Here is a 12,221-nt window from a genome sequence, read left to right on the forward strand (position 1 = left end):
AGTGGGATATTTTTCTTTGGGAAGATTAAACTTATAAAAGTCCAGTAAAGGGACAGTGTCAAATTTTTCTTCTGCTGCATGTGTTCACTAAGTGTAAATGTATTTTTACAAAACGATTCCCCCAAAAAATCAAAAACAACAATAAATTTAGGGTTTTGTGTTGGGCCGCATTCATAGCCATCTTGGGCTGCAGGCAACCCTTGGGCAGCAGGTTGGACACCTCTGATGTACATTTAATGCTGCTCTATCAAATTCTGTATGCCTCCCTCAGATCATACATTTATTTACTGTCATTTGTTTCTGTTATTCTTTGTTCTATTTTGTTTTACTGCTTTCTCCCTTTTTTTTTGTACACTTGTGTTTGTTTACTTCTTCGGAATCTGGGTTAATCCCTAGCTTATTTTTCTCTTTATTGTCTCCATGCTCTGATCCCTTATGTATTATTGTCTACTGCCGTTACAATTTGTTCTAATACTTCCTGCTTCTTCAAAGTTGTTGTTCCAGTAGCTTAGCATTGCCAAGGGCACCAGTGTATGATGCCATCCCAGGCATGCGAGGGTTGCTATGGTAATGCCCCATCCTCAATTTATCATTGGCTGGCTGATACTTGTAGCTCCCTTGTGGGGTAAATGTTTTTAAGGTTATTCGTTCTGCTGTAAAGTATATGTTCACTGCTGACCGACTGATACATGCTAATATATGTGTATTGTTTTTTATGTCTGCACTATGGGCGGCACACTGGCTTTTTAGGTTGGCGAGTTTTGGTTTGGGGATGGTTCTCTACTGGCCATTTGAGAAAAGTGGGTTCTGATTTACCAAAATGCTGCTGATCATACCATCCTCCTTGTTCTTCTATGCAAATCCATGGTGGGGACAGAAAGTATTCAGACCCCCTTAAATTTTTCACTCTGTTATATTGCAGCCATTTGATAAAATCATTTTAAGTTCATTTTTTTCCTAATTAATGTATACACAGCACCCCACATTGACAGAAAAACACAGAATTGTTGACATTTTTGCAGATTTATTAAAAAAGAAAAACTGAAATATCACATGGATCACTAAGGATTCAGACCCTTTGCTGTGACACTCATATATTTAACTCAGGTGCTGTCCATTTCTTCTGATCATCCTTGAGATGGTTCTACACCTTCATTTGAGTCCAGCTGTGTTTGATTATACTGATTGGACTTTATTAGGAAAGCCACACACCTGTCTATATAAGATCTTACAGCTCACAGTGCATGTCAGAGCAAATGAGACTCATGAGGTCAAAGGAACTGCCTGAAGAGCTCAGAGACAGAATTGTGGCAAGCTACCGATCTGGCCAAGGTTACAAAAAAATTTCTGCTGCACTTAAGGTTCCGAAGAGCACAGTGGCCTCCATAATCCTTAAATGGAAGACGTTTGGGACGACCAGAACCCTTCCTAGAACTGGCCGTCCGGCCAAACTGAGCTTTGGTGAGGTTTGGTGAGAGAGGTAAAGAAGAACCCAAAGATCACTGTGGCTGAGCTCCAGAGACGCAGTTGGGAGATGGGAGAAAGTTGTAGAAAGTCAACCATCACTGCATCCCTCCACCAGTCAGGGCTTTATGGCAGAGTGGTCTGACGGAAGCCTCTCCTCAGAGCAAGACACATTAAAGCCCGCATGGAGTTTGCTAAGAAAACACCTGAAGGACTCAAAGATGGTGAGAAATAAGATTCTCTGGTCTGATGAGACCAAGATGGAACTTTTTGGCCTCAATTCTAAGCGGTGTGTGTGGAGAAAACCAGGCACTGCTCATCACCTGTCCAATACAGTCCCAACAGTGAAGCATGGTGGTGGCAGCATCATGCTGTGGGGGTGTTTTTTAGCTGCAGGGACAGGACTACTGGTTGTAATCGAAAGGGAAAGATGAATGCGGCCAAGTACAGGGATATCCTGGATGAAAACCTTCTCCAGAGTGCTCAGGACCTCAGACTTGTCCGAAGGTATACCTTCCAACAAGACAATGACCCTAAGCACACAGCTAAAATAACGGAGTGGCTTCACAACAACTCCGTAACTGTTCTTGAATGGCCCAGCCAGAGCCCTGACTTAAACCCAATTTAGCATCTCTGGAGAGACCTAAAAATGGCTGTCCACCAACGTTTACCATCCAACCTGACAGAACTAGAGAGGATCTGCAAGGAGGAATGGCAGAGGATCCCCAAATCCAGGTGTGAAAAACTTGTTGCACCTTTCCCAAAAAGACTCATGGCTGTATTAGATCAAAAGGGTGCTTCTACTAAATACTGAGCAAAGGGTCTGAATACTTAGCACCATGTGATATTTCAGTTTTTTTCTTTTTTAATAAATCTGCAAAAATGTCAATTGTTTTTCTGTCAATATGGGGTGCTGTGTGTACATTAATGAGGAAAAAAATTAACTTAAATGATTTTAGCAAATGGCTGCAATATAACAAAGTGAAAAATTTAAGGGGGTCTGAATACTTTCCGTCCCCACTGTATATATGAATTGTAAGATAACATTTATTATTACAATGTAAAATCCACAACTTTGTTTTTGTTTAGTTTCGGATATAGTGGTAAAGGTGGGTTAGAACCACTGTTTTTGTTTTTTTGCTGATTCATTCTTTCCATATTCCCTGATGACCATTGTCACTAGGAATAAAAGTAACGCAGAATCCAAAAGTTTGCATTGTTATCAGAAAAGGAATAGAGAAGAAACCTTCCAATACCTGTTTAAGTAACTATCTGAAAATGGATTTCCCTTTCTTTGGACTGTTTTTTCTTTTTTTTTTTTTTTTTTTTTTTTTTTTTTTTTTTTTGCTTATTTCCTATTGTATCTACAGGGCATTAAAAAAAGGGTATTTTCCCCAGATGACAAAAACAGGGGTCTTAACCATTCCCTGCTTTAACCAAGATAAAAACAAACATATTTTAGGTTTATTTTTTGAACAAGCTATCCAAGTAGTTTATTGAGAAAATGTAAAAAAAATGGCATTTGTAATAACACTTGTCTGTAGATATTCAACTGATTAGCAGAGCTAACCATACACAAATACTCCACACAGGGGATAATCAACTTGATGAGTTTCCGAAAGAGCAACCATCATGCAAACCAAAACAACCAGGAGTAAGATGTCACAAGTTGTTGCCTCCTGCAAAACAAAGCACTCTACAATCTGAGGACTATTCGACCAGTGAAGCTTCCTGTATCAAACACACATGCCATACAAAAAAGCAAATGCCGTCAAATGAAATTGTTAAAATAATTTCCCAAAAAATGAGAAGTCACCATAAAGGACTGAGAGCTGCAAAACTGAGACAGTACATACTAGAACAACATAAGATTGATTTGGAACTTTATAGCCAAAAGCTGGGATATACAGACATGCTGAGCATGTTGATAGAGATACCAGTCATTAAATTTCGAAATACCTCAGGAAAAAAGATTATAATTGAATCAAATCTATTTGAGGATCAGGATCTGCCTTCAGCAAAAGTAAAACTTTGTAATGCTGGTCCTTCCTCCACTTCAAGCTTAACATCATCAGCTAAACATTCAGCACAACCTGATGTTTCCAGCAAAAAGAAAAATGCTAACCAAGAACATTTAGGAAGTATAGCAAGTCCATCTCAGAAAAACAACCCCATCATCAATTCTGAGATTTGCACTGCGTATTTACATGATCCCGGTTCTAAGACAGGTAAGAAATGAAAATGCTGCAAAAAAGAATAATTCTCACTGATCAGCTCATATCAAATATCGGATGTATTTAATAAATAAAGGTAAACGGCAATGATTGTAACCAATCTTATTTTCTTTTACTAGTTTAAGACTAGTGAAACAATACTGATTTAAAGGGGTTGTAAACCCTCTGCGGTTTCCACTTTAATGCATTCTATACATTAAGGTGAAAAACCTTTTATTGCAGCAGCACCACCAAGACCCCCCCCCCCCCCCCCCCCTTTATACTTCTTTTTTTTTTTTTTTCTCCCAAAGATTTTATAGAAATTTTTCACAATAACAAAGGCATGAATAACAGTGTTACAAAGTTACATACAATAGGAATCAAAATCTTACAACAAAGCAGAAATATAAATGACAAGTACACTGCAAGTATTCAATTTCATAACTTTTGTATTTATAATGCTCTAAAAATAAACATTTGCGTGCCGATGGACAACTGTAGTTGTATAGGGGGAAGGCTATTAACGGGCAAAAACCCATTATCTCCAAAGCCGCTATGAAGCCAGGGACATCATGTATTCTTATGAACCAATGGGGCAGTACATGTCATATAGAGACAAACCTGGCTACCCCATTGCCCGCACACCCCTATAGGGAACTGTCTCTGTTCGGGCGGGGGCCCCCCTTATACTTACCTGAGCCCTGTAATTCCCGTGACGGGAACGAGCACACCAGCGCTGGCCAGTGTCTCGTGTCCTGATTGGATAGATTGATAGCAGCACAGCCATTGGCTCCTGCTGCTGTCAATCAAATCCAATGACGCGGGCGCCTGGGGGGACGGAGCTGATTCCTGCTGTCTGTGTCAACAGACGCAGCAGCAGGACACGGGAGCGCGCCCGCACGGGTGTCCCATAGGAGAGCGCTTCTCCAATGGGACACTCGAGAAGAGGTTGAGCACTCGAGGAGTGCCACGGAGGGACCCCAGAAGAGGAGGATCGGGGCCACTCTGTGCATAACCAACTGCACAACGGAGGTAAGAATGACATGTCTGGTTTTTTTTTTTAAACCTGAACCTTTACAACCCTTTTAAATGACTACAATGCTTGATATATACAGAGCATTCATAAAGTATTCGGACCAGTGGCAGAACTACCAGGGTCGCAACATTTGAACTTGCAATGAGGCCCTGGCATTCCGCCACCGTCCGGGGGCCCCAGCCGGGTTGCTATGCTAGTTGCACGGCTCTGAGCTGAGAGCGTGTCAGTCCTCAGTCCGTCCTCTCTCGCACTGGATGAGACAGGACACAGCCGATCTGCTCTGTCTTCTCCCCCCTCCCCTCTCCTGTGTGTGCTCCATGGGAGGTGTGAGCTCGTTAATTTCGTGGGAGGAAAGGGCTGCAGATAACCGGCAAGTCTGTTTACATGTGATCAGCTGATCACATGGTAAAGAGCCGCTGTGATTGTGCTGAATGCATGTCTCAAGGGCCACGGGAGGCAGGGTTCTGGAGGATGACCATGGACACCCTTCCAAAATTGGAAGCCCGAGCTCGGATGGAGGGGGGGGCAGGGGGCCCATCATGGTTTCTTGCACCGGGGCCCTGAAGGTTCTAGTTACGCCTCTGATTCAGACCCCCCCTCACTTTTTTCAATTTTGTTATGCTGCAGCCTAGAGCTGCACGATACTGGCCAAAACGAGAATCACAATTTTTTTGCTCAGAATAAAAATATCAGGATTCTCTCACGATTCTCACAACGTAAAATCTTTCACATTATACAAAAAAATGGGCTAACTTTACTGGTTAGTTTTATTTTTTTTTAATTCATTAAAGTAATTTTTTCAAAAAAATTGCATTTGAAAGACCGCTGCGCAAATACATTGTGATATAAAATATTGCAAACAACCACCATTTTATTCTCTAGGGTGTCTACTAAAAAATATATATAATGTTTGGGGGTTCTCAGTAATTTTCTAGCAAAAAAAAATGATTTTAACTTGAAACCAACAAATGTCAGAAAAAGGTTTAGTGTTTAAGTGGTTAAACTTTTTTCACTTACACACAAAGTCTATTCAATTGACAAATTGTTACAATGTTTATACAGTTTTTCTCTTCCTTTCTTTTGACCTTTGGCTTCAGAAGAGCAGAGAGAATTCTTTGCATAGAAAGAATTGTGAAACACTTTAGTCAGGATCGTGATAACACTTCTTGACAATTAATCGTGCAGCTCTACTGCAGCCTGATACTACAGTTGTTAAAATCCTTTTTTTTTTTTTTTTTTTTTTTAATTAATCTATGCTCGGTACCCCATAATGACAAAGTGAAAACATAATTCTCGAAATGTCTGTGAATTTATTAAAAAGAAAAAAACTGAAATATCACATGTACTTAAGTATTCAACCCTTTACTCAGTACTTTGAATTAACTTTGGCAGCAATTACAGCCTCCAGTCTTTTTGGGTATGATGCAACAAGCTTTGCACACCTGGAGTGGGGGATTTTCTGCCATTCTTCTTTGCAAATCCTCTCAAACTCAGTCAAGTTGGATGGGGACCAGGGACGGACTGACCATTCGGGCACTTTGGCACTGCCCGAGGGCCGGAGCCAGTAGGGGGCCCCATGAGAGGCTCCACCACTGCACTGCTACCTGTTGCAGAGCACCAATCATACTTTATCAAACTATAGATCAGTGACATGTGATCTTCCTCCCTGCACACACGGAACCCTTAACCTGTGGACAGGATGGAGACAGTGTGGAGAGCCCCGTGCATGGCAAGCCCCGCCCCTTCTCTGCTGCTCAACTACCGGGCTCACAGACCCGGCTCTGCAGCCCTGATCTCCCATTGATTTTTTTTGTTGTCCCCTGCTTGGACTATCCGGAGATGATCTTGTTTATGGATGGAGTATGTTCAATTGCATAAAAAAATATTGGACCCTTGTACAGTGCACACACTGCTGTGAAAGGGGCTATGGAGGCGGCATATTTAACACAGCAGCTCTAGATCCTGGCTGCCTGAGCCTAGGGGAGAGCAACCTGGGGCCATAATTGTGAATAGCATGCATACTGAATCTCTCTCTCTCTCTCTCTCTCTCTCTCTCTCTCTCTCTCTCTCTCTCTCTCTCTCTCTCATCTCAATCACCCCCTCTCTCTAAACCTCCTCTCACCCCCCATCCTCCTCTCTCACCCCATTCTCTTTTTCTTATCCCCCTTTCACCCCCTCTCTCTCTCTTTCACCCCCTCTCTCCCCCCTCTCTCTCTTTCATCCCCTCTCTCTCACCCTCCCCCTTACCTCTCTCCCCTCACTATCTCTCTCACCCCCTTTCTCATTCTCACCTCTCCTCTCTCTCCCCCTCTCTCTCACCCCTCCTCTCTCCCCCTCCCCCTCTCTCACCCTTCCCCTCTCTTCCCTCTCTCACCCCTCCCTATCTCTTTCCCCCCCCTTCTCTCTCAACCCCTTTCTCATTCTCACCCCATCTCTGTCTCTCCCCTCCCTTTCTCTCATTCTCACCCCCTTTCTCATTCTCGCCCCTCTCTCCAACCCCTCTTTCTCACCTCTCTCTCTCTCACCCCTCCCTATCTCTCCCCCTCTTTCTCTCACCCCCTTTCTCATTCTCACCCCTCTCTCTGTTCTGTCAGTTTCACAAGGCATTTAACCCCTTAATCATGAAGCATCTTTGCTGTATTATACAACCAGCAGGCGCTACCTACAGCCCCCCCAAAACCACAACCAATATTTGCTGCCGCGAGCTGCGCATGCCGCACTTCTTTCTCTAGCATTAGTCTCAGTCTACTAATTAAAGGGAGTGGTTCATTGTTTACAGGTGTGTATACATTTCTATACAGCTCACATTTGAGCTGGCTCCCTGCTAATGCTGACTTGCATGTGGAATTTTGAACTAAAGTGGAGAGTTTATAACTAGGAGTTGAAAACAGTAGTTAAGAGAGAAGTCTTTCAACCTGTATGTAACATCTTAAACTTCCTATAAGTAATTATATTGTAACTGGGAAATGAGTGCTAGCAAGGTTGAAGGTTTTGCTCAATGCACAGTGTGCCACGTGTATGCAAAAATGGTGCAACAGCTCCAGGATGGATACCGCTGTGACAGATGGGAGCAGGTTGCCCTTCTGGAAGATCACGTTAGAGATCTGGAGGAGCAAGTTGCAACACTGAGCAGAAAGGACAAGCTTGAAAGGGGTCCTCTGCTCACTGAGCAGGTAGTTAGTAGGGTTGATGTGGAGGGGCAAGTCAGGATTATCATGTAGGAAGGTGGGCTAATGTAGTTAGAGGGAGTGGTAGAGGCTCATAGAAAATGAAGGCCAGTCCTGTGTTTGAGCACCAAACAAATTTGCCAAGTTGAGTGAAGATGTGGAGGTGGCAAACACAGAGGTGGCAGCCCTGGATGTCAATGCTATCCCTAACAGCCGGGAAAGCAGCCCATCTAGTAGTAGTGGTGGGGGTAGTGTAGGTAGGCTTAGACAGTTGGTGGTAATAGGAGATTCTATAATCAGAAGGACTGATAGAATAATTTGTCGGCAGGATCGCCTCAACCAAATAATTTGCTGTCTCCCTGGTGCCAGGGTTTCTGCGTGTGGTGGACCGGGTTGATAAATTACTGGGAGGGGCTGGGTACAGCCCAGCTGTCTTGGTCCATATTGGACCCAATGACAGAATACATGAAAAGTGGAAGTTCCTTAAGAATCAGTTTAAAGAACTAGAAAGGACCTCCAAAGTGATATTCTCTGAAATATTGCCTGTGCCATGCGCAACACAGGAAAGACAGGGGGGAGATTAGAGAACTGAATACATGGCTAAAGACCTGGTGTAAGAGGGAAGAGTTAGGGTTTCCAGAGCACTGGGCTGACTTTTCATTGAGGTACAACCTATATGCTAAAGATGGCTTACACCTAAATGGAAGGGGGTCTGCTGTGCTGGGGGGAAGGGTTTATGGGAAGGCTGGAGGAGTATTTAAAATAGGATGGAGGGGGAAGGTGAACTAGAATTCAATCAGGCAGACAGGTCCATTGTGCGGCCAGACATTAATTTAGGGTGGAATGGGGATAGGTGGGGGGAGGGTTATGGCAGGTGACAAGAAGGTTCCCATGTTACAAAAAACAATTGGATATTATAGTGCTATTTGTACTACTAAAAAAGTTATGCAAAACACAGGAGAAAAATGTAATAATGCACTAAAGTGTTTGTTCACCAATGCCAGAAGTCTGCCAAGCAAAATAGGTAAGTTGAAATCTTTGGTGCATGAAGAGAAGTATGATTTAATCCATATGGCTGAACCTTGGCTTCATCCTTCACATGACTGGGCTATTAATATTCCTGGCTATGCACTCTTTCAAAGAGACAGGGTAAAAAGGAAAGGTGACGGTGTCTGTCTCTATGTGAGAAGTGATCTCAAAGTGAGTGTGAAAGAGGACCTAGTTGATGGAGAGTGTGACAAGACAGAAGCATTATGGGCGGAACTGCATATAGATGTGCGTAGTTCAAAATTAATCATTATACTGTAGTTTGTTATAGGCCATCCAGTGTTAATGAGGTGGTGAAGACTCCTTGCACAGATGGAAAAGGCTGCAAGGGCCGGGACGGTGATAATAATGGGGGATTTTAACTACCCTGATATTGACTGGAGTAATGGCACTGCTGGAACAGTTAAAGGGTAAAACTGTATAAACCTATTATGGTACAGTTCATAGAGGCCACAACTAGGAATGATGCTCTGTTGGACTTGGTAATCTCAAACCATGCAGAGCTTATTACTAATGTGTGTGTGTATATATAAAAGAACATCTGGGTAGCAGTGACCATAAACTGATTTCATTTAATGTTAGCTGTAAGCAACAAACACATACTGGCAAGATAAAAACACTTAACTCTAATGCCCCGTACCCACAGATCCTAAAATAATTGAGCTCTGTCATTTCAAAGCCATTGTTTCTAATTTTTAGGGACTCTTTAATGACTGGAATAGTACCACTGGATTGGCGTAGGGCCAATGTGGTGCCTATATTTAAAAAGGGATCAAAGTCTTTACCAAGTAGCTATGGACCTGTTCGTTTAAAGGGGTAGTAAACCCTCTCGTTTTTTTCACCTTTAATGCATCCTATGCATTAAGGTGAAAAAACACCTGGCAGTGACTGAGCCCCATATTTCCGTCGGCGGAGACGCGCTCTCCCTCTCTCCACGGGGTCCCGGCTCTTGATTGGATAGTTTGATAGCAGTGTACATTGGCTCCCGCTGCTGTCAATCAAATCCAATGACGCAGGCGCCAGGGGGCGGGGCCTAGTCCAGCATTCACATCTATGGATGCAAATGTTGGATTTGGGAGTGCGCCCGCAAGGTAACCCTCCCCCGGGAGAGTGCTTCTCCTAGGGGGTTATCTGATGAGGGGAGGAGCGGGGAGAGCTGCTTCTGGGGACCCCAGAAGTCGAGGATCAGGGCCACACTGTGCAAAACGAGCTGCATAGTGGAGGTAAGTATGATATGTTTGTTATTTAAAAAAAAAAAACAAGCCTTTACAATCACTTTAACTTTATAGTCAGAAAGATACTGGAGAGTTTAATAAAAGACCACATAGAGGAGTTCTTGCTGGAACAAGAACAGCATGGATTCATGAAAGATAGAAGTTGTAAGACAAATCTGATTTATTTTTTTTATGAGGAGGTGAGCAAAAACTTTGGACAAAGGAATGGCTGTGGACGTAGTATATTTAGATTTTGCCAAAGCGTTTGACACAGTTCCCCAAACTAATGTGTAAAGTAAAGTCTACAGGCTTGGAAATATCAGTCCCAAAGCAGTGTTAGTACCCCTGCTTTTTAATTAATAAATAAATAAATATATATATATATATATATATATATATATATATATATATATACACAGTGGGGCAAAAAAGTATTTAGTCAGCCACCAATTGTGCAAGTTCTCCCACTTAAAAAGATGAGAGAGGCCTGTAATTGTCATCATAGGTATACCTCAACTATGAAAGACAAAATGTGGAAACAAATCCAGACAATCACATTGTCTGATTTTTGAAAGAAAAATATATTTGCAAATTATGGTGAAAAATAAATATTTGGTCAATATCAAAAGGTCATCTCAATACTTTGTTATATATCCTTTGTTGGCAATGACAGAGGTCAAACATTTTCTGTAAGTCTTTACAAGTTTGTCACACACTGTTGCTGGTATGTTGGCCCATTCCTCCATGCAGATCTCGTCTAGAGTAGTGATGTTTTGGGGCTGTCGCTGGGCAACACGGACTTTCAACTCCCTCCAAAGGTTTTCTATGGGGTTGAGATCTGGAGACTGGCTAGGCCACTCCAGGACCTTGAAATGCTTCTTACGAAGCCACTCCTGGGATCATTGTCATGCTGAAATGCACTCAAAATCTCACGATACATGGCCCCATTAATTCTTTCATGTACACGGATCAGTCGTCCTGTTCCCTTTGCAGAGAAACAGCCCCAAAGCATGATGTTGCCACCCCCATGCTTCACAGTAGGTATGGTGTTCTTTGGTTGCAACTCAGCATTCTCTCTCCTCCAAACACGACGAGTTGTGTCTCTACCATACAGTTCTACTTTGGTTTCATCTGACCATATGACATTCTCCCAATCCTCTTCTGGATCATCCAAATGCTCTCTAGCAAACCTCAGACGGGCCCGGACATGTACTGGCTTAAGCAGGGGGACACGTCTGGCACTGCAGGATCTGAGTCCCTGGCGGCGTAGTGTGTTACTGATGGTAGCCTTTTGTTACGTTGGTCTCAGCTCTCTGCAGGTCATTCACTAGATCCCCCCATGTGGTACTGGGATTTTTGCTCATTTCGACCCCACGGGTTGAGATCTTGCGTGGAGCCCCAGATCGAGGGAGATTATCAGTGGTCTTGTATGTCTTCCATTTTCTAATTATTGCTCCCACAGTTGATTTCTTCACACCAAGCTGCTTGCCTATTGCAGATTCAGTCTTCCCAGCCTAGATACCTAGATACCTCCCATAACGCTCAATGGGAAGGTATAGCTGAATTTTGTACTGCAAAGTGGTTAGAAGTTCTTGTTTGTCAGAGACATATTAAAGAGGGGTTCCACCCAGGGGGTCCATTAAAAAAAAAAAAAAATTAAAAGTCAGCAGCTACAAATACTGCAGCTGCTGACTTTTAATTGGACATTTACCTGTCCCTGAGTCCAGCGATGCGGGGGATCGAAGCCCCGATCGCCCCCCCCTCCGCTCGTCGGCGCCGGCATTTCAACTGTGGGCACCGGGCTGTGGCTTCACAGCCTGGCACCCACTGCGCATGCGCGAGCAGCACCGCGCACCGTGATTGGCCGCTCAATCACCTGGGACCTGTAATGGGTCCCAGATGATTGACAGGAGGGAGGGAGCAGAGCCGAGCCCTTCCTGTGCCGAGGGGGAAGTGATGTCACCAGCCCAGGCAAAGGAAGAGGCAGACTACGAGGGACCACCTAGAGGTAAGTATAAAAAAAAAAAAAAATATCCAAATGTATTTTTGTTTTTTTGGGTGGAACCCCACTTTAAATACA

The 12,221-nt window shown here is 43.3% G+C and overlaps 1 protein-coding gene across 2 annotated transcripts in view; it reads left to right on the plus strand.

Moving 5' to 3' along the window:
- The window catches only part of LOC141110926 (uncharacterized), a 65,205-nt gene that overhangs the window by 22,882 nt on the left and 30,102 nt on the right, over positions 1-12,221 (plus strand). Inside the window, exon 4 of one of the 2 annotated variants that reach the window (XM_073602726.1) lies at positions 3,057-3,692. The exons of the other annotated variant lie outside the window; for it this stretch is intronic. Within the exon in view, the coding sequence (XP_073458827.1) occupies positions 3,057-3,692 (636 nt within the window). The remainder of the gene's footprint in view (positions 1-3,056; positions 3,693-12,221) is intronic. 2 annotated transcript variants of the gene reach the window in all.

This window comes from Aquarana catesbeiana, linkage group LG10, assembly GCF_042186555.1.
Source record: "Aquarana catesbeiana isolate 2022-GZ linkage group LG10, ASM4218655v1, whole genome shotgun sequence".
Lineage (NCBI taxonomy): Eukaryota > Metazoa > Chordata > Amphibia > Anura > Ranidae > Aquarana > Aquarana catesbeiana.